Source organism: Pelecanus crispus, chromosome 9, assembly GCF_030463565.1.
Source record: "Pelecanus crispus isolate bPelCri1 chromosome 9, bPelCri1.pri, whole genome shotgun sequence".
Lineage (NCBI taxonomy): Eukaryota > Metazoa > Chordata > Aves > Pelecaniformes > Pelecanidae > Pelecanus > Pelecanus crispus.
The window spans coordinates 705,451-727,792 of NC_134651.1; the positions used below are offsets into that span (position 1 = coordinate 705,451).

Sequence of the window (22,342 nt, forward strand, 5' to 3'; positions counted from 1 at the left end):
AAGCTTACTACTCTGATAGTTTTGCTTTACTTAACGGCAGTGCTCTGAACTGGAGCGCACGGGGTTACGTTGTCGTTGCTCGGGGCGTGCTCAAAGGCTGGGAGACTTACTGCTTGGGATATGTGATGAATCTTTGGTGTATGGCTTTTTTTCTTTTTCTTCTTTTTTTTTTTTCTTTTTCTTTTAACCTTAATCACATGTCTTCCTCCCTTCCTGTTCTTCCCATATGTTTACCGGGAGGCTTTGCAACACAAGCACAAATTAGTGGAAATGTATGGTAATGGAAAAGCTAATATCTTCTCTATGAATCTGGGAAAGTAGTATATTCTGAGAGAGATCTGAGGTTTGGGGAAAGAAATTGAGGTCCGTATGTTTATTTTAAAAAAGTGAAATATGTAAGTTGCATACATTAGTGTTAATAAACATTTAGTACATGACTTGAGCTCCGCTTTACAGTGCGTAATGCAAACCCTCCGTTAAATACACAATTTCCTCATGGGCTTTCCTTCTGTGAGTGTTCTTCACCTTACAAGAAGGGGCCCAAAGGCATGGACAAATGAATGTACCTTCTGCTAATGCATTGCTGCCAGGTACTCATCCTTTACTCAGAGCCAGCGCATGTTAACTTGAACCTGTAGTCCCTTCCTTCTCCCAAATGTCATTGAATCTTTTTCAGTGAAAGAAGGCGGTATCTTCAGAGACAAACTGTCTTTACGTTATTGTGAGTACTCTTGCCCCTCTCTTATTTCTGGGACTCCCAGATCAAAGCCATAATGGTCAATTATTCATTGCTTCTGGGTGATGAGTTTGGATGTTCCTTTCATTGACAGTTTTTAACCTGCCTTATATTCTGTTCCTGCGGCAGTGTGGGCATTCAGCCTTTCTAAGAATCTGAATCCGAGCTCTTTGGGTCCGGTAAGCAGGTGCTGTCACGTCAAAGTTTAGTTTCAGTTCTTTTCTTGGGTGTCAGAGGCAGGGGCACGAGCTGGTCCCCTCCCGGCTGCCTGGCACCGGGCTTCTTCCTCCTCGGACAGTTTCCTCGAGCTGCGGCGCTTGCGGGGATCCTGCCGGCAACAGCTGCTTCGCTGGCACCGCTTCCGCGGGCTCTGTTGCGCTACATCTGCCTTGTGGGCTGTAGCTTTAGGACTCACGTCCCGTAGACTCTGTGTCACACCTCATACCATCAGGCTTTGGTTTCAAGCAAATTGAAGGAAATCTGTCTGCCCTAAAGAGTCCTAGCTCTTCACGTGCCTTGGGAGAGGAGAGGGTCAGTCTTGTAGCTTAGCAGGATGTGGTGAGTGCCAGAAGTTGGAAGTTTTACCCCTCCTTATGAGGGACATCACCCAGTGTCCTGGGACGGCTTAGAGGAGTACTTGCGTGTCCCTTTGCTCTTTTCCCCCTGCCCTGCACCCACCTCATGAGCATAACCCTCCCAGCACACCTGCCCAGTGTGACCGGCCCCGCTTTGCTCCCGGTGCCAGCTGCTCCCCTGCGTGTGTGTGCACACGCGTGTGCAGGTCCAGCGCCCACGCGTGTGCAGGTCCAGTGTCCTCGTGTGCCTACACCCCTCTCGCGCCCTTTCCTCTCTCTCCTGGGGGAGGCTTGATGGAGACCATCCTCCGGCTCTGCTCCGGTGCCCGGCACGGCAGGAGCCGTGTTGCTTTGAGCACTTGGCCAGACTCGGGGGGGTTTGCCAGGGATGGTGGGGGGCTGTCGAGCTGCTGGTGCTGGGAAGAGTTCCCTTGCTGAGGCTCAGTGCGTTGGTGAGGGTCCCAGGCAGGGCAGGGGGCCCCGGAGAAGCCTGTTCCTTCTCCTGTTCATCATGGAGTATTATTTTGACCGAAGCATGTTTTGGAAAAATGTGGGTTGTGTTTCCGTTCTCGTTCTGAATGTGGAAATCAGCCAGAGAGGAGTCACGCGTGTGAGCTGGGAGCCCAGTTTCAGAGCGAGACACGAGTTGGTCACAGCGCAAGCTATTTCTTCTTTACAGCTGGTCTGCAGTCCCGTGGCGGCAGACCTGGGCTTTGTGCGGGCTTGGAGGTAGCGCAGGCCGTCGGCTGCGCGACGGGAACGCGGCTCCGTGGAGGAAAGCACTGCCGTTCCCGGCCTGCGCTCAGGCGGGCGTCCCGCTCCGCTTCCGCTGGGGCACGGGTGCCGCCGTCTCCTCGAGCGACTGCGCTGCCGGAAGCCGGTGTCGAGGGCTGCCCGCCTCGCGGCGTCTCCGGCCGCTCTGCGCCACGAGGCCTCTTGTCTGGGAAGCCCCCCTGGAGCCGCCTGCTCCGGGCTGGGCTGCGGAGCGAGGAGGCTTGTCCAAGGGCGAGCCTGCCCCGTCTGCCTCTCCTCTGGCTGGCCTTCTGCAGCCGGGGAAGGATCAGGCAGGACAACGCACAGGGCTTTTCAGGTCCTCCCCAGCAGGCACCCAGTCAGCCAAACTTTCCATCTCTTTCCATCCGCGCTGTTGTCATTTTTTTGAAGCAAGGACAAGAGGAATGGGTCAGATAAGGCTTTGGCTGATCACAAGTGCTTTAAAAACCTCTGGCCCTCTGAGACAGAGTTTGTAATTAATTCTAAAATAACCCTTTCTTTGGTTTTTTTTGTTTGTTTTTCCTTTCCCCAAAACCAGCAGCAGAAGCCTCAGTATCCCTTTTGGGATCAAGGTCAACTTTCAGAGTGTGACCCACAACAAACTTTTTCCAGTAGCTTCCTCATCTAAGCCTTAAAATTAAAATAAGCGATGTTCTGTTTGTGTCCAGATGAAATCCTTGCAGAAGAGGAAGAAAAGTGCAGCCTGACACGACAAGGGAGTTTGAAAGATAAGCATAAAATGAAGGATAAGAGGAACTTCTTGGCAAAGCAAAATTGTCCACCAACCTCAATTAAATCTCTCCCTCCCAAGGGCAGTTCTCACTTTATGTGCAGCACCCCTAACTTTCTGTTGAAGGAGGCCATCATTCAGGGACATAGCAAAAGGGAAAATCTGAGCAGTGAGAAAATAGGTTAAACGTTCAAAAGTTATTCCCATTGTTTCCAGCAATTGAGTATTTAGCAAAGAGCTGAATAACCTTTTTTGCTGATTCACCAGCAAATCAGGACTTGAGCCTGCAGCCAACAATTTGGATCGGACTACCAACCTTTGTGCGACAGAAATAGTCTTTCCTACGGGCTAATATGGCAAACTTGTCACTGAAGGACTGGGCTCTGGTAGAGTAAAATGCCACACAACAAAACTAATTCTTGTTTGAAGACTGAGTGCCTCAAAGCAGACTGGCAGTGAAGTCCAGAGCACAGCTCAGGCTGGTAGCCAGCTTCCCCAGGTTTCTTCCAGCTTTAATTACCAATGCAGAATAGGTAGCTTTTTTCTACTTTTCTTCTCCACACCCTCCCGCCCGGCTGTTTTCCAAAGGCACCGGCACACGGGCTGCTTTCCCCCGTCTCCTGTGAACTGCAGTGACAGAAGCAGGGCTTCTACCCTCTGTTTCTGCTTGGGAAGAAGCTGAGGGGGTGATTACAAAGCAGATCTAAGCAGACATCAGGATTTCCAGGGGCGACTGCGAGTCTGTTACCGCAACAGACCTGTTGCAAAGGGGTCAGAGCTGTTGCGGTGCAGCAGTCCCTGCTGCTGCAGTCACGCTGCAGGGACCTTTTGTTTCGTAGGTGAAGTGGGGAGGAAGCACTGTTGTGTAGTACATTATTTCTACCCCCAAATATTTTATTTTCCAGTTTCTTCAGAGTGGCCCAAAACCACCTACGTGCTTTCCATCAGTGGCAGAGGTGAGTGCGCACTGTGTTGGACTTGAAGGTAGTGATGTGGTGTGGAAGTGGGACTCATAGACTCGTTTAGGTTGGAAAAGCCCTTTAAGATCATCCAGTCCAACCATTAACCTACACTACCAAGTCCACCACTAAACCAGTTAAGGGTAGAGGAATAATTTCATGTTTCCTGGCTTGGTGGCTGGATTAGTTTTTAATGAAAATAAAACTAGAATAGAATCATTAAGGTTGGAAAGGCCCTCTAAGATCATCAGTCCAACCATCACCCCAACACCCCCATGCCCACTAAACCGTGTCCCAAAGTGCCACATCTGCCCATTTTTGAACACTTCCAGGGATGGGGACTCTACCACCTCTCTGGGCAGCTTGTTCCAATGCTTGGCCACTCTTTCCGTGAAGAAATTTTTCCTAATATCCAATCTAAACCTCCCCTGACACAACTTGAGGCCGTTTCCTCTCATCCTGACTCCTTCCAGAATTTCTTAGTTAGTTTTCTGGAGATGGCTCTTGCACTTCAGCATGTCCAGGGCTCGTTAATGTTACTCATATATATGTGAGAACAGAAGTCTCTTCTGCCACATCTGCATGACCAGTGTTAGAGCATCCCAAGCTTACTGCAGGTGTGCTCAGTTCACGGCAGGAGGTGTAGATACGCAGAGCTGTGCCCTGCTCCTGGGTACAGAAAGCTTGAGCTAGATCTAGCTCTTCTCTGCAGTGCAGAGCAATTTCTCTTTTATGTTTTTCTGAAGCATAATTTTCCTTCTTGGGCTGGTTAGATGATTTACAGTCCAATCATAGGCCTCCATCCCTGAACGACTCAGTAATTTGTTATTTTTAGATCATAGAATCATAGAATCATCTAGGTTGGAAAAGACCTTTAAGATCATCCAGTCCAACCATTAACCTACACTACCAAGCCCACTCTAGACTAATCAAGGGTAGACCAGACTAAACCATATCCCGAAGTGCCACATCTACCCGTTTTTTAAACGCCTCCAGGGATGGTGACTCCACCACCTCTCTGGGCAGCCTGTTCCAATGCCTGACCACCCTTTCCGTAAAGAAATTCTTCCTAATCTCCAGTCTAAACCTCCCCTGGCGCAGCTTAAGCCCATTTCCTCTTGTCCTATCGCTAGCTACTTGGGAGAAGAGACCAACACCCACCTCACTACAACCTCCTTTCAGGTAGTTGTAGAGAGCGATAAGGTCTCCCCTCAGCCTCCTCTTTTCCAGATCTATAAAGTAGACCTCTCCTAGCTAACTGAGGTGAATGTGAGCACCGGCAAGTGATCCGGAGTGCTTACGCTGACCTTGCAGTACTCCTGCCTCGGGGAAGGCAGGGCTCAGACCCGACCGGCCTGTCCTGCTGCAGGTGAGCTCCCTGGTTCTGCAAAGCAGGAGCTGCCCTCTTCCTCCACGTGGTCCCATCTGGGATTGGTTTTCTGCGCAGTCTCGCTGCTCTGGTTAGAGGGACAAATGCATCACGCTTACGTCTTCATCTGAGTATGAAAGAGAGATCTCAGTTTTCTCTGGGGTGCCATTGGTGAATAAGTGCTCCTCAAGGTAATAACCAGGTGACCATTAGGAAATGGACACATTTGAGTTCTGTACATAGTTGTGTAGGTCTTTCCTTTTCGATGTAAACCACTATGGAAACTTTCATGGGATTCTGTTGTCCTCTTATAAATAAGAACAGTAACCTTCCTCCATGCTTTGCCTGTAAATACCCTTTTTTAGAGTCATAAAGTCCACAGACTTCACGCTTCAGTTTTCCTTTCTAACAGAGGTTTCCTGGAAATGTCACATCTGGCAATCATCTCAGCAGCGCAGTGCCATCTGCCCCGCCATCTGCCCTAACACGCCAAGTAACTGATCCTGTAAGCCTCTGAGTCTGCACAGAATGGAAATGACCGCTGCTGTGGGGATGCGTCTTACTCTTCCGATTTCTTCATGGAGAAACCTCCTGATTTTTATGTGGCTTTGCGGCAGGTAAGAGCGCAGGTACACGTGAAATCCCTGTGGTCCTGTCAAGACCAGGCTCTGGGACTGCAAGGCTGTAAAAGGGAACTTCCAGTTCTGCGTGTAGTAAAGCAGTAAGTCCTACACAGTTCTCATCGCCAGTTAGGAATGTTGTCATCAGTCACGAGGTTTTCATTTCTCTGTGGGACAGAACTTGTGTCTTACACACTTTTGGCTCTTACTGAAAGCACGTGGACGGAGTGTGACCGTAGTGCACACCAATGCCAGGGCGGGCAGAGCTGAAGCAGAGCGCTGGAGTTGATCTTCAGTATGCGGCAAATTGTAGGACCCTTTTGATTGCGTGCTTGTTGCATGCTTAAAAGGGCTTCTCAGTGCTTTCTACACTCAGTTCCTTTCCTGGGGTCTCATAACAGACAACGAGTTTCTCTCGTGCAGCCTAGAAATGGGGCTTTGGTGTTGTAAGGTAGCTATATCGCTTAGTTTGGATCACAGTTGTTTGGAAATCCTTTCCCATCTCTCCCCCTGCTGCTGCGCTTCCCCGCCCCCCCCCCCCCCCCCAAGAAAAGCCGGAGAATGCTTTGAAACAGGAAGCGAAGCATCTTGTTCTTGTCAACCCTGATAACATGAAAAGAAAGCTGTCTTGTGTAATGTGCATATGGCAGGGCTGGCTGCTGCTTCTCAGCTGAGCGTAAAGATACATCGAACAACACGTGCATTGCAAATCACTCCTGCCTGTCCTTATTTTTCAACTTTGCGTAATGGAGATCTGGAAGTAAGCACTTCTGGGTTTGATGTTGGGTGAGTGAATGTTTGGCAAACTGTAGTTTTGTACTGACTTAGTTTCTCTGAAGAAAACCATACTAGCACCGTATTTTTGACTACTGTAGAATATTATGTAAATCATTTATACTTGTCAAAAACCTCCACGACAATACTGAATATACTGAACTCGGAATAACAATGTAAGCAGATTGATGCTGCAGTTGATTTCCACCAGTTGCATTAATGGGGGTCCAGGTTTGCTGATCAGCTTTTTAGTGACAGAGTGCAAACCAGAGCCCGATACTCCAAGGAAGATCGCGCACCTGTTCTCTGCAGGGGCAGGCTTCCTCTTCATCCCCTGTTGCTGTTCCTAGTCCCGTGACTTTTCAGAGCAATACCCACTGAAACGTCATGAGATGTTTTTAGAATAATTTTTGTTTGGCTCTACTTATGTAATGTAATTGCATCCCCAGAATGAGAGTGTGGAAAAGTTGTTAAACACAGCCTGCCTTTGAATGGAATTTTAAATTCATTCTTTCTAGAGGGGAAATTTCTTCAGGTTGAAGTCAAAAGATGCCATTTAGTTCTTGCAAAGTCAAGGGCTGTTTTCTGTGCTTTGCAAAATATTTCTGGGGAGTTGAGCCCAAAGTATTTTAACATAAATTCAGTGGGATCTTTGGATGGGCAGTGTGACCCTGCTGCTCAGGCTTGCAGCTTAATGCTGTAGCTGACAAACTTTATTGCCCGGAAGGAAATAAAGATAACTGTGTTTGTCTTTACTAGTGAGTGAAGAATGCAGTTTTGTATGTGTGTTTAACGTACTGTTCATCTCGAACACCAACTGAAGTGCTAAAACGTGTGGATGCTGCATGGTTTCTTTCTGAAAAGTGTGGCTCTCATGATGCAGCAGACAGTTCAAGCTTCATAGCCGTTGGTATGAAATTGTTTTAAAAATGGTAATATGCTGAAAGGTAACAGGATCCAAGGGTGAGCAACTTTGGGAACGACTTTTTCATAATTTACGTTTTGAAATTACGTCATTGTAGGATTGCCTAATGACATTTGAAATGTCATTCTTGGCTAAAACTTGTTAGAATTGTTAAAACTTGTTAGAATTGTTAAACTAGAACCAAGCATGTCAGTCATAATGCTGCCTCCAGTAAAAGATGGAAGCGTGCAGCTCTCCATGAGCATGTGAAGTCCCAAAAGAAGGAGAAATGCAGTGTTTTCAAGTGTCAGCTGCCATTCTGTGATGGATTAAACGTTGCAGCACAGATCATTTTTTGCTTGCTTCAGAGAGAAGTAAGCAGTTGGCCGGGGCTGAGGATTAAGAGCTTAAAGGGTGGGTAGGACATCTCAGCTCTGTGTACGGTTTCACCCTGTTGGAATGACTCTAGACAGCAGGGCAAACTGAAGGGTCGCTTTGTTATGCAAACATGGATATTTTTCCAAAATGCCAGCCAAATTTAATATTTAAAGATCTAAAGATACAGCTGCTATTTCCAACGGGTTAGAAAGCAAGCAGTGAGCATGATTGCCAGAAGACTCCTGCTGTATATCATATACTTTTGGTGGCTTAAGAACAAACTGATAACGTGTTTCACCTTTACCCATACACGTCTTTTTCTTCCCCCAAAATCCAAACTTCACTTCTGCTGGTACAGCTGTCATATTTATTAAGAAAATCATCTGAACTTTTTCTCTGAGCTCAGTGCCTACGAAAGGAAGCCTTTTTATGGTTCTGCTGACGGACTTCTGTATCGGAACTGGAGAATACAGATTCATAGACAGAGATGGGAGAAAACTGACGGCGTATCAGAGCGTGTCCGGTGACTGAAAGGGCGGGCGGTGGCGGTGATTTGGGTCTTTGTGTGTCTGATGATAGCAGTGCAGGTTGGGGTGGCAGCTCTGAAGCCTTTGATAACAGCAATGTGGCTGACAGGTTCAGACTTGTTTTTTTCTAGATGAAGGATCTTATGCCACCAAACCATTGCCACATATAAGCAGTATCTTGGACTACTAACCTTATAGGTCTGTGGCCCATTATCAGAAAACTTCTAATGAAGTAGTCAGTGTTTCCAACTCTACTAAATGTGAAAACACATAGATTGTATTTTTTCTGTGGCCAAGCTCTGTGAATTGATAAAAGCAGGATGAAGAAGATAAATATTTTTATAGAATAATCCCATTGGAAGGCATGCTAATTACAAAAGTATTGCAGGACTTCTGGATTTTGTTTTTTACCTTATCAAAGCTGCTGGAAAATACTTTCTGCCTGGTTTTGTTTTGTGGATGGGTAGATGTCTGTGCATCACTGGTGAATGGCCTTCAGCGGCCTTACAAGGATCTGTCTGAAACTTAGTCATCAGGTCTCTGGCTGTATTCAGATGGCACCGCTGTCACTCACAAGGCAAACATTTTGCCGTGCAGGGTGGCACAGGGTCCAGTGGGGAGAGCTGAGGAATGGGGCTGACTCGCATTTGAACAAGCTCAATCACGGCTGCGCTGCTTATGCAATTCTGATTGCTTAATTCATGAGATTCTGGTGTGCGTCAATACAAAGATACATTTTTAGAACTTCTGGGGTTCTAGTTTCCTTTTTTAAGATGCCAGGAAGCTGTGCTGGTGGAAAGCCACAGTAAAGGTTATTGCTAGAGAAACCATGAAAGTAGAGGGCATAATACACATAGTGACAAAAATCTTGCACAGGTCGCGGTCTGGAGCCGTCTCTACGTAGACGATCAAATAACATTTCTTCCACAATAACCCCATGTCATGGAGAGTTCTGGCTGGGCTACTCAATTACAACGTAATGCAAAGCTTCCTGAATGAAAAAAATCATGAGTGTTCACGAATTGTGTGCTCCTTGCGTTCTTGGATCTGATCTGCTGTCGCGCCTCTGCCTGGAAAACCATTTTTCATGTATAGCGTCCTACAGAAAATCGGAGTCTCAGACTGCACAACCAAAATGTACGCATGTGTCCGTCCTGATCTGGTTCTCTGAAATGACAGTGATAGATCAGGGCCTGAGATTTTTTCTACAAACTTTCTTGTACCTTTTTCTTCCAAGAAAAACTTTTAAGGACCAGAATTCCATGTCAAGTCCAGACAAATTGAACATAGTTATCTGGTATTTGGGGACTAGGATGTTGTTTTATAATTCATTTGTAGCCCTGGGAAAATATTTCACAAACAGCCTCTTCAAAGAACTGTTGTATATGTAAGTGCGTGTATAAACCAGTGATAAAGGATTATCACAGTTACATCCTGCCAAGATAAAGCAAGCTTATTTTGGGGGTGATTTTACAGTGAAGCTTTGTATGCATCCAAGTCGTCAGGCTTCAGAGCAGAGACTCGTCCTGGCTGGCCTGTGTGCTGGGAGCGCACGGCTGTGTCTCCCCTTCCCGGCATGGGGTTTCGTATGGATGCCCCACTGATCCCTTGTGGGACCACACTTCCCAGAAACTGTGGGTTACTTTATCTCTTTGGTCCCCTGGAAGGGGTATGTTTGGGACATTCTTTGAAGGGCATCACCCTGGGTGCAGTGGCTTTGGGTAATAAATTTTTTGGTATGAAATTCTCGCTAGGGAACAGCAGTACTGTTTCTCCTAGGAGGGAATCCTATGGAAATGCAGCCTTTACTTAAAAAATAAGTGGGTGGTGAGAAAGTGTAGCACGTGTGCATGCACATCCTGCAAGGAGAGTATGCAGCATGCTAGAAGAGATGTAGGTGGCCACCTGGGCATGTTTTCAGCTGTCACTGAGCTTCACTTGCTGTGCAGGGTCCACCGTTGTGTGAGGGGAGAATCCTGAATCCTGTACGCCTGCTCTGCAGTCTCCTCACCCGTCCTTTCTGTCCCTGGTTAGGGACAAACAGGGATGTTTCCACTGAAGTAGCTCTTTGGTCTTTGCTGGAGTTGGGTAGGAAGTCCACCATCCACCCAGAAAAAGGTTACGATTGAGAGGGGTTCAAGCTTTCTTGCTCTGCACACCTACGATGAATCCTCTAGAGTGTATGCACGTGTACGCTATCTATAGAAATACTCTGCTATACTATATATTTAAAACATTGTCTAGTAGTCAGGATATTTGAATTTAATCTTAGGACCTGTGTGCTTGTTCTGTGATCTGCTTCTGATAGGAGTTAGTGCAGCGAAGCGTGTGGGACAGTCATCTGTCCGATTGTGGTGAGGAGGAGCTGGAGCACTGCTGAGAATGGAAGAACCTGGATGAAACCAGGCATCAGGGAACCTGGAGGAAAAGTGTGGCCTCGTCGTGGTTGAGCAGCCTAGCAGGCTCATGAGCATTTCTTCCAACGGTGCAAGTGGTGATGGTTTCTGAGCAGTAGCGGGCAACGAAGACGGGAAGAGCCATCTTCATCTGTAGCATAGTTACTCTGCAAATAGCCTATCTGCTAGTAATGGGCTTGACTGGAGTTCCATCTGGTAAGGGATGTAATCGCTCACAGTTTGCAAAGTCTAGCATCTCTCTCCAGGCAGGTGTAAAGCCTGTTGTAATGGGTCTGCATGCCTTCTTGCAAGACAAAAGATGTTTTTGGGTAAGTCAAGGTAGGCTTTATAGTACACAGAAAGATTTAGCTCAAAAGATTAATACTGGAGAAAGCTATAAGAAAGTAAAAACGTGATGATACCCACCTGTCTTGCATGCTGAGCCCACGGAGCACATGAGGGAGTGCGCAGGAGCATGAGCCGCCTGCCTTGGCCCTGCGGTGGGGTCATGTGCACGTGGAGGGGAGGGCACCAGGTGGGGTGGGGAGAAGGTGCAGCCTCATCAATAAGTGATCCTGTTATTGGAGGATTTTGTGTGGCAGTCTCCCTTAGTGGGGAAGGCAGGCTGTGTGTACCTGCCTGCTGCTGTAGCCGTGTGGGTGTTGCAAAGGTGTTACAAGGGAAGAGCTGCAAAGCAGAGACCGGGGGTGTGTGTGTATGAATTCAACACGGTTGTTATCTAGCACAATTTAACAAGCCATAAACCCTTCTGTGATTTACTATTGCTTGAGTTGGAAAAGGGAGACCAGAAGCACTCGGTCTTGGCTTTCTTTAACCATGTAAGACCTAATAAGAGAGACTTTGGTTGTTAATGTCTGTATGCACGTAACTGATCTTGCAGTCCTAAATATTGCCATTTCACAGAACCAACCCAATATGCTGTTCCATTTAGTTTGGTGCTTAGGAGAATTTAAACTATGCAACCCAGTCCCAAAAATGGTTCTCAATATGGTTTTGTATGTGCACAGGCCTCTAAGAGTACAAAAAGGCAAATTTGATCCCAGAAGTAATATTTGAGATTGGGTGTGAACATAGTTTTCTACAGAGCTGACTGGAAAACAGGGTTTATTCTGTGGTATTTTAGCAATTTATAATATTTTTATTTAAAGTAGGATAAATATCCAAAATAGCCTGTCTTCCTTTCCAGAAATAGTCCCCCCTGAACAATGTAAGTAGTTTTATAGTAGTTGCATTAATCCAAATATTCTAATACTTCAACTTCTTCATTATGCATAAAACAGAATCTAAAACTAAACTAACAGTGTTAAAAAAAAAAAAGAAAACAACCCTTGTTTCAGTAGAAAACTTCATCAAAGGTGTTCTCATGCAGTATTTTATCTTGTTATTTGAAGGCTGCATTTTCAGGATTTCCTTCTCAAGCCATTTAGGAAAGTCCTTATATGAATAAGGCACTTGATGATGGACTGTTGCCACCTTCTGTTTGTTCAGTTGCACTACGTTGCATAAGATGTGTATAAAAATTAATTGCTCTAAACACCCGTCAGGTCCTTAGAATCCACATTTTTTTAAAGTGGCCGTTTATTTTTTGTACAAGCAGCTTTTACTCTGAACAAATCTGATTTAATCCCTGCTGAAGTACAGGACAAAACGATTCATGTAAACATTGTTCTGTTTGCAGGATTAAATACAAACACGTCCTCGTAGCCTTGAGTGGCCACATACGTGCTCCGTGCCGAGTTCTCCGGTCGGGCCGAGGGTGCCTGGGGAGGCTGCGGAGCCGGGGCCGAGGGTGCCGGGGCCGAGGGTGCCCCTGGGGCTGCCCCTGCTCCGCTCGGTGGGCGAGCCGCCTGCCTGGGCTGCTCTTCAAACGCCATCTCCGCTGGCTGAAGGCGACTGGATTCACGCTCCTGGGGGATGGCTGCCTGCCTCCCTGCCCTTCTGCAGATCCTTCTCCCAGCCCCCGGGGAGCTGGTCCCTGCGGAGCCTGCGCTCGCCCTGTCCCTGCCTTCTCGGTGGGGCCCCGGCCGAGCGGCTCCGAGCTCCCCGGGGAGCACGGGAGGCACCCGGGGCCCGCGCCTGCGGTGGGAGATGGCCTCTTGGTAGGGCGCAGCTGTCAGAGGCGGAGGAGCTGGTCTTTCTGCCTCTGCCTCACCCCGAGGGGTCCCCGCGCCACGTCCCGGGCTGGAGGAGCTGCTGGAGCAGCCTTGGACGCCGCCGTGGCTCCCGCTGCCCTGTTGGCGTGGGTGCCCCGGCCAGCTTGGCCGCCTGCCCCACGCTGGCGGCGGGAGCTGGTGCAAAACCGGCTCGGGAGTGTTTGCGCGAGCGGCTGTGACAGGTGGTTTTGGTTTGTTCTGCCCTTGTTATGAACTAATCTGGAGTGCTGTCGACTGCTCGCGTGGCGCGGAGCCTGCCAGCATCCCACTGAAGTGATGTGAGGCGTCCCCGTCAGTATTAGCTCTGGTGGGCACGCTCCAGGACTGGGTTTCTTCTTTTAAATAATGTAGTTGTTAGTCAGCACTTTCTCATGCAGCAGCTGCTGTGTTGGTCTTTTATTATTCCTTTCTTCTTGCCTCGATTTTACATGTTCTTTAATATTTCCTCTACTCTGGTTGCGTACCAGTGTAAAATAACACCCTGAAGGTGTTGCCTGAACTGCTCTCCAAAAATGAATTTCACCTGCTTAGCGCACAGAACTATTGTTTCCGAGAGTTGAAAGCAGCCAAAGTTACAAATAATTTTGAACAAAAAATTCCTAATGCTTTAAATCTTATTCCTGTTGTATTAAGCAAGTGTAGAAGGTACAGGGAAAGTGAATTTTCAGCTTGATGTTGTTTCCTCGGTCTTGTCACATGCAGGTCTGTCAAGGGACATTTTTTGTTGTTGCCTCAGAAGGAGATAAATGGGAATTAAAAGCTGTTTTAACGGTCTTTTACTTTCTGTTGGTTTTGTTGGTCTTGGGGTTTTTGTTTTTTTTTTTTTGTTTTTGTTTTGGGGTTTGGGTTTTTGTTGTTTGTTTGTTGGGTTTTTTTTGAGAAGAGACTTAAACTAGGATTGTGTTTGAATTTTTTATGTTTGATATTTTGAAAGGGGTGAGTAGCGCTCTGGTAGGTTTTATCTGTGGACGAGACGGTGCTGCCGGCACCGCAAATGCCCGAGAAGAGCAGCCGAGACGCTTTCAGCCGCTCGCCCGCGGGCGCACCGAGGGTCTTGGCGGGAGCGTGTGCCGCCTCCGGCCGCCGCGTGCCCCTCGGCGCCCAGCCGCCAGACCCCGCGGGCCCTGCCGCGGTGCGGGGGCTGACGCTGCGGCCGGCCCCGTGCCCGCGCGTCCCCCGTGTTGGTCGGCTCCGCGGTAGGCAGGGTGAAACGTGCGGTCCTCTTACGGCAGAACTCCTCTCCTGGGCGGGTAAAATCGGGCAGAAACAAGGGTGGTACAGCAAAGGCGAAGCTTGGGGAACTGTTGACTCGCCTTGGATCCCGCTCCGAGGCCGGAGCTTGTCCATCTCAGCTGGAGCCTCCTGGAGATCCGGGTTGCTTTCCGAGCTGAGGCATCCTTAGCTTCTGTTGGCCTTAAAAAACCCACCCAACCCACCAACCAACCCACCAAACCAGCCCCCAAAACCCCTCTGAGTGAACCTGATCTCCGTATGGATTTAAGCTTTTGACGTTTGAAAGGGATGCTGAAACAGGGAAGTGGTGCATGTCTGCGCATTCCTTAATGAACTTCCATGGTCAGATACTCAAAGATACGTTTTATTTACATGATGTACAAATGTTCTCACAAATTAGCAAAAGTCTCTGCGTGGGCGACTTCAGACATCGGTGTATTCATGGTATATGCGCACTTCTGATCTTCTAACGCTCTGAAGTGATCTAATACTCTCACTCCTTGTTCGCATATTTGATTTTCTGAACAGCCTTCGTGAGAATGATCTACACATGAAAAAGTAAATTATTGGATCCAGACAGACATTACATGCAGATAGGAACAGTGTCATTTCCTTACAATAATACAAGATTTTATGTGCAGAGTCGTCTAAAATTTTATCTAGGTGGCTAAAAGTAAAGGGTATTCTGCACAAATGATATGGCAGAAAGCAAGTGAAAAATACAGCCACCACAACCCTTATGCTTTGGTTATGCTTTCGCTTTCTGCTCGATGAGCTAATAAATTGTTTGCTGGATTTATAAATGTACCTGGATATCGCGATATAACACCCTATCAGTACTATCAGCACCACTACAAACATGCAGGTGTTGATGTAAATGACGGCCGTGTGCCACTTGACTCCCAAGGGGGACTTCAGCTTTATGCAGTCGTCTATGTTTTTCTTAGTCGGGTAGCCGTTCGTAAGAATCAGGTTTGGTAAAGCTAGGAAAGCCATTACAACCCAGACGCAGGCAGATAAGATCTTGGTGAAGGTGATGCTGTACATCCTGGAGTCTCCAAAAGGCTTCACTACTTTCAGGTAGCGGTCGATGCTGATGAGTCCGAGGAACACGATCGTGGTGTACATGTTTGCGTAAAACAGAACCGTGGTGTATCGGCAGAGGAAGGAGTTGAAGTGCCACGGTCCCAGCTGCGAGTCCTGGATTATCTTGAATGGGAACGTCAGGGTCATGAGGAGGTCTGCAACCACAATGTTTTTGAGGTAAAATATAAAACTCGTTTTATTTCGGATGTGGAAAAAAATCCACACTGCTAGGCCATTCAGCAAGATGCTCGCCAGGAAGATGATGAGGTAAAGCACAGGCAAGACGATGGTGGTGAATTCGTTGTGTGTGGAGTTCCCGAGTAAGCCTGCCGTGGAGTTGGGTGAGGTACTGTTGTCTTGGCTCGGACGATCATCTGTGGGAACGAGGGAAACCAACAAGTTTAAAGCACGTTTCTAGTGTTTTACCAATGGGGCCGTTCTAGAACTGCCCTCTGGACAATGTCCTATCTCTGGGCAGTTCCAGAGGCTGCTCAGGTTGACCAGCCTGGGAAACCTGAGTTTAAAACAGTGCTCCTCAGTATTGCACGTCTCAAAATAAATGTGCCTGTGGCTTGCTGGTGTCTTAGCACAACGTCTGTGCTTGCTGCTGAAACGTAAAGGTGCTTCTGCGAACAGCGTGACGGGAAAAAGCCGCAGGATGTGAGCGCGTGTGTATTCCCCAGGTTCCCGTGCCACTCAGGAGCTCCCCACCTGCGCTTGCTGCCGCCGCGGCTGCGGGGACCGGAGAGCCCGGCTCGGTGGGGTGGGCGCTGCGCGGCAGCGGGCAGCAGCGCGGGCCGCCTGGCGCTGGAGACGCTTCGAGTTCGGGCTGTTGGAGCCCTTAGCCCGCTCCCTGCCACCCGGTGCCGCGGCCGTGCCGGTGCCGTCCCCCTCTCCGTGGCACGGGCCAGCGCCTGCTGCGGTGTGCCCCATGGACAGGGGCTTACGCCTGGTTTTGGGGGGCTCTGGTTGGCGCTGGCCAGGGCAGCGCCGGGGTGCGGGGAGCAGCAGGGGCTGGCCGGCCTTGCAGCAGGCAGGGTTTGTGCAAATAAACATTTTTGCAGTATTTGAAGGAGATAAATAGCCTGGAAATTCTCTGTAGAGAGCAGCAGCGAAATGTGAGAAGGATTTGAGGTGCCTTAAGCCGCCCGCCATGCCGGCGGAGCGGGCCGAGGTCCGCAGTGCCCGCTGCTGGTCTTGGCTGGGGGCGTGGGCGAGCGCAGCGGCGTAACCAGCGTCTTGGGAACGAACGATTAATGCAAATGACAGGCCGTCAGCTCTTGGTGTCCTGACAGAATGCAACTCGTGAGCGGAGGTGGGCTGTTTATCTAGAGACGGGACTCCGGAGACACTCTTTGGGACTATTAAAATGCTAGTTTAAAACTTAGGTTACTTAAATGCATTTAAAAATCACAGTCTCTAGGGATTTTAAGGTTTCATGCATAAATGTTTGTGAAAAAACTTCAGGCTTATAAATTCTCTCATAAAACTACAGCACATTTTATTTCATATTGTTTATACTCTGGACTTGGCTGGTGTGGTAGACCAGGGCTGACAGCCACGGGGGCAGCACTTGGCAGTATTTCGGCAGCCCTTTCTGAAATGACCGACTTCTTTAAAATATGGGTAGGAACTGACAGTAATACAATAAACACTTCTCAATCACTCAAACGTCCAACATGATTTTACCTGGCAGTTTTCCATAAGACAGATTGTACCCCATCATTTGCGTCGCTGTAGGTTTTCAGCTGAAATGCTTTTCAAGAGTCCCACTGGCAGCCGTAGATCCAGGATGTGGCGTGGGCTGTGCCAGCTTTACATTCTGGGGAAAACAAACTGGAATTAAAACCAAAGCAAAACAGAAGACCCCAGCTTTCTCTTCTCAGCGTGGAGAGGAGCTGTGGGAAACGAGCATCCTCCGGAATTCCCAAGGAGAGGGCCGAGGCGTGCTGGTGGCTGATCTCAGCGCAGCTTTGCTGCTGTCGAGGTGTTCATTGCCGCACCCTCCCTTACAGCTGGGCACCTGCTGCACCGGTGCAGGCAATCCTGCCACGTTAGTTTCTGTAAGCCTATCAACTTCACTGTAAAACTGTTTCCCTTTCTCCACCTCACTAGTAAAGCTGTGCTGGAGTTTTATTGCAATAATATTTAGCAATGTTACTCTAATTTCCAGCCTGAATGTCTCCATGGCCACTTTCTCGTATATTCTTGTACCAGTGCCTTTCATTTGAAGAACCTTTCTCCATCTCTGACACTTAGCCCTCTGCGTATAGACGGACGTTTCTTACTGTACTGAGACTTCATTTACTGTGATTAAGCAAGGCTTCATGTGTTTCTGCAAGACTTGAAGACCCCTGCCCTTCTCTGTATCTGATCCAGTTAATATAATCTTCCTTGAATCCCACTGACAAATATTGTGCGATGTTTTACAAATGAGGTTTAAGAAAAGCTTGTTTCCTGGTGGTCTTTATCACCACTGAAACACCTCATCTAACCTTTTCGGGGCTCTCACTCCCTCAGTTCCTCCTTACACCTGCACCAGGTAGGTGGCAAATGGCTGTGCTGGGATCAGCCCCGACACGCTTTCTGTCCCCTCTCTGCTTCACAGGGGTCTGTGCTAGTGTGTAGCAGGCTTTTTTATTGCCTTTAGCTGCACGATACTGCATTTTTTGTGCCAGCAAACTTCATTTCAAGGTCGTTAACTTCTGTAAAAATATGTAGGATTTTAACTTGTAAAAAATCTTTTCCTTATTTTGAATTCTTTCAAAAGTCTGGACTAAACCTTTACAGAAACCTGGACTATGACTAGTGACTCTAACAGCCTGGCCGAGAATATTCTTTTCTTAAGTTGGTACTAGATTTGATACTCTCCAGGCGGGTATTTCTACGCCACCCTTCTCAGCTTTAAAAACAGGCTAGTGTACAAGTATTTGCAAACATACCATCCCAGTTACTGCAGTAGGTGAAGTTTATCGACACGCTGGTTGGATGGCTTGATGCCTTCATTATGATCTGCCACTACAGCTGGTTTCTTACTCCTTGGTAAAGGCCCATGACCTTATTCCTGACATCTCTTGCTTGGATGTCCTGTTTACTTGTGATCTTGGACATTTCAGTGATGGATGCCTGAGAGTGGATTTTTTTTTAAAGTTTATCATCTCTCACTTGATGTAAAAAAAGTTTCGTATGTAATTATGAGAGATGTGTGTATAACTTTATACTGTGTCCAGCAAATTGGGGTGGAAACTGTAAGTTCCTGTTCCTTTCTCATGGTTTGAATGAAGTGCTTCAGAGTATTATGGAGCCAGCCTACAGGGAATACTGAAAAACTGCAGAATCTAATTTATGCTATGAAGGCATTATAATGTTTTGACGTTGTTCAAAGAAATTCTGACAATACCGATTTGTAAGAACTACGTTCCAGATTGTTGCTTTACTCTCGTGGTATGCAAATGCATTGATTTTTCCATGCTTCGCTTTCTGGAAGTTTTGATAGGAAAACTAGCAAAAGAGTTCAGATCTCAGCAATTATGCTGGACCTGACTGCCTCTCATAGGGACTGAGTAGTCGATGAAATTACTGAAGCCCTTTTGCAGATCTGGACTTGTTTTACGCGATTATCACCGCGTTATGAGCTGTGTTGAACTGTCACTAGATGGCAGTAAAGCAAATCGTTACATTTTAAAGCGTCAGTAAAAAGTTCAATTCTGGTATTTTAAGCTTTTTGTCGGTTTGGCTTGTTGTCTGGCATTGTTTGCTCTGATAATAACTGAGGTCCATAATGAGACTGCTAGGGGTATTTTAGATATTTTGTTTTCTCTTGGTCTGAGACGCAGTAAGCTATGCTGCTGTTTATAATTTGCAGCTATTCTTTTTTGCCCAGGAGGCACTGAGATCAAAAGAATACGTGATTTTATGAAAAGATGCATATCTGTCTTCTTACGCAAATAAGATGCTTATTTCCCTGCTTTTCAGAGTTCCTTTTAAGTCTGTGTAATTCCTGGTCCCGGTCCCTGGAAAGCTCCCTGCTCTCGGGCTCTTCAGGCAAGTGCTCTCCCAGATCCTCGGTCCAGAGGAGCTCGTGAAGCATCGGTTGCGTTGCCTGAGATTCGAGGCAGTGTGAGTGCAGGCTCCCGCGTTCCCACGTAGCCCTGGGAGACGCTGCAGGGTCCGATGGAGCTGGGGATCAGGTCTGTGCTAAACGGACTTCTCGTGTACTGTCAGTTACTCCAGGTCCCGAGGGGATTTGCTCTAAATCCCGTCAAAAAAGGCTCCTGCCTTCTTCCACCTCTGCGTCTGTCCTTTTAGGTGGATGTTGTCACTAAGAGACCGCAAAAAATCTGGCACCAGGTAGTATCTGTGAATCCTCTTCATGTGCAGGCAGCCCCTACGCTCTCCGAAGGTTCTGTCTCTTCAGGTGATCCATCTCAGTGGATGGATGTTTTCTGGCACTGGTGAGAAAGCTCCCTTGCTGCCGGGGATCTCTGCCTAGCTGCCCTCCGGCTTGCACTGCTCACATTCCCGTCTGTGCCTGTGCTTTACTGGCAGCGGAGACTGGCCATCCACGGCATCCTTAAGACTCTCAAGCCCCAATTCAGCGTGGATCAAAATCCAGTTTGCTTCCTCCTTGTGGGCAGTGTTTTGTTTCTTGGGTCCTGTTAATTGAATCCACTGGGCTCTTAGTCTGGGTCTTGGGATTTAGCCCGTCCTTTTATAGCTGAAAACTACTGCAGAGGATGGACTGCAATCACTTGGACCAGAAACATCTACGTCACTGTCACAGAAGGCTCTCCCGGACAAGGATGTACCTTACCAGCCCAGGGACCGCGTCACAGTCCCCAGTCTCTGATGGGCTCCCCTGTGCCTCTTGGGCTTTGATAGCATCAGCGCTGCTCCCGTGCTTGCCCGGTAACTCCTCTGCTCAGGTGCGCTCTGCTTATCTCCCCAGTCTGTGCCAAAGCTGTGCTTGCTGAAGCAGCCTGGCTGCTCGGTGGCTGGGCTCTGTGTCCCTTCCAGGCGCGGCACGGGAAGGCGCTGCATGGGTGGCAGGAGCAGCAGCGTCCCATCTCTTATGCTTTTCAAGTCGGTGCTGCTTACGCCTAGCGAACCCCGTATGAGCTTGCTGATTCCTGCCCGGAGTACTGACTGAGGGGGATCCCTGCCACATGCATCTTCCTGGCCAGTGAAGATGTGACCATGCTCTAATTGCCCAGGGAAATCCAGTCACCTGGAAGCCATACTGGTTCCTGCAGACCAATTAGGATCAAGTCTCTGAAGGGATATCTCTGTGTCGTCTTATTCCTGATGGTTTTAATGTTAAAACATGTTCCAAGAATGTCCCAACAAAGTATGGGTTGGAAAAAGCAGGCGGCAAACTTTTCACAAATGTAAACTGTGACAGCGAAACTACATGAGCAGTGATCTGTATCCCGCCTTGCTGGCACAGCTGAGCTCAGCAGAGAGGCTTCGGTGCATGCATGGGGTGGAGGTTAGAGACAACACCTACTGACGGCTGCCCTAATTACGTGCTAAAGACTTTCCCTTGCGCTGCTGTAGTTTGAAGCTTTAAAGTCTCAAACAAACAGGTTTGTGCAGAGCAGCAGAGAAGTGCAGGCACGATGGCCCCTGCTGCACAGACCTGGTCGTGTGACAACATTTTGGGATACACAGAGATCATCCTGCTTACACTCACCAGTCCAAAGGTGTTTCCATAGTTTCCTGCCTAAGTCTGTCGGACTGAGGGGTACTGTGGTAGACAGAGCACTTGGGGTAGTGTGGCTTCATTGCTTACGTGCTGGGGTGGGTGAGCGAGGCTCATCTGAATCAAATCTGGTGTATCCCTGTACTCCAGAAGCTTAAGTTTTTCTGATAAAGGCCACTGTATTGCAGACTCTAGGAGCAGGCAGGGAGTTATCACATATGGAGAATTCACCCTTTTCCATATGTTCTCTTGGGATGGGAGATGAAGACTGCCTTCTCTTTAAAGAGTATTTTAAGATATTTTATAATTGTTCACTGACCATGCACTCTGACAGTGGCTTTTTTACTTGTCTGAATATGGTATTTCTGTGCTGGGCAATGTTGGTTTTCCTCTCCTTGTCCAGTTCTCCGGACGCTTTTCGTCTGACCAATTTCATCCTAACCAGCTGTCTCGTTCTTCCATATACATAAATTCTGTTTGGATGTTTCTGAAGATGCACTAGAAGCTGCTCATTTATTCAGGTAGCTTTTAAAACCAGAATACTTTTTACTTCTTGTAGTTTATGCACTTGGCCGGTGGTTGTTTTTTTTCCTATCATTCCCCTAAAGGCTGTCAACTGCATTAAATTTAAGTTAAGTAGACACTGTTTCACAGATGAGGTAATCTTTTACAGCTAATGTTGATAGACTGGTTTATATGCATGACTGATATAACCTCAGATGAGAAATTAAATAATAGGTTGCATGGCAGACTTCGGTGTCATATGGGTAGGGAATGACTGTATAGTTTTTCTAATGACTAAGGCTTTAAGTTGCCTCACTGTTTAATGAAATTCTATATCCTCAAATCTGCTCTTTTTTCATCTTACAACTTTTTATAAATTTGAAAATTCTCTTTGTGAACTAGAGTAGATATTCTAGGTCATAGAGCTGCAGTTTTAAGTGATGTTTTTTTATCTGAGCACCTAAGTATTTGATATGTGGCTTCTTGCCAGTCAATCTGCATTCATCACCATAAAGTTTGGTAACTGACAGAATTAATGTAAACAATAAAAATGTGAGGCAGTTTATTAAATTTGCTGTTGGCTGGCTACAATTATGTTCTTCCCTGTTGCCCATCAGAACCAAATCACTTGGTTAATTTTAAAGATTTAGGGGGAAAAAGCATCAGTGTAGGCTGGAAGGTAAGCCTATGTGTGCATAAAGCTTCTGCAAGCAGACAAGTGGAGCTTGCGCCCCTGCTCTCGTCTTTAGTTCAGTCCGCTCCTACACTGCATCACCTGAGCAAGCCTTAGTGTTCTATTTTTCCCTGCTTGCATCTATTTATCTTCCTTAGTGCTTTTCCTTGCTCAGCGAAAGAGAGCCCAATCCCCATAACTAGGACACTACAAGCTTCTCCTTCCTCAG

General features: G+C 47.5%; 2 protein-coding genes across 3 annotated transcripts in view; one reads left to right on the top strand and one right to left on the bottom strand.

Annotated features, from left to right (window-relative positions):
- The window catches only part of MED12L (mediator complex subunit 12L), a 157,309-nt gene that overhangs the window by 61,141 nt on the left and 73,826 nt on the right, over nucleotides 1-22,342 (top strand). The gene's annotated exons all lie outside the window — the stretch shown is intronic.
- Nucleotides 14,573-16,958, bottom strand: GPR87 (G protein-coupled receptor 87). Its single transcript, XM_075715978.1, has 2 exons — nucleotides 16,925-16,958; nucleotides 14,573-15,609 (listed from the first exon to the last, which is right to left on the bottom strand). The coding sequence occupies exons 1-2, from the start codon at nucleotides 16,956-16,958 to the stop codon at nucleotides 14,573-14,575; spliced, it is 1,071 nt and encodes a 356-aa protein (XP_075572093.1).

Bases quoted from the DNA above. Each gene is read 5' to 3' on its own strand.
- GPR87 (XM_075715978.1), bottom strand. From the start codon at position 16,958: ATGGGGTACAATCTGTCTTATGGAAAACTGCCAG. The intron at 15,610-16,924 runs GTAAAATCATGT...TCGTTCCCACAG, and splicing joins GTCTTATGGAAAACTGCCAG to ATGATCGTCCGAGCCAAGAC.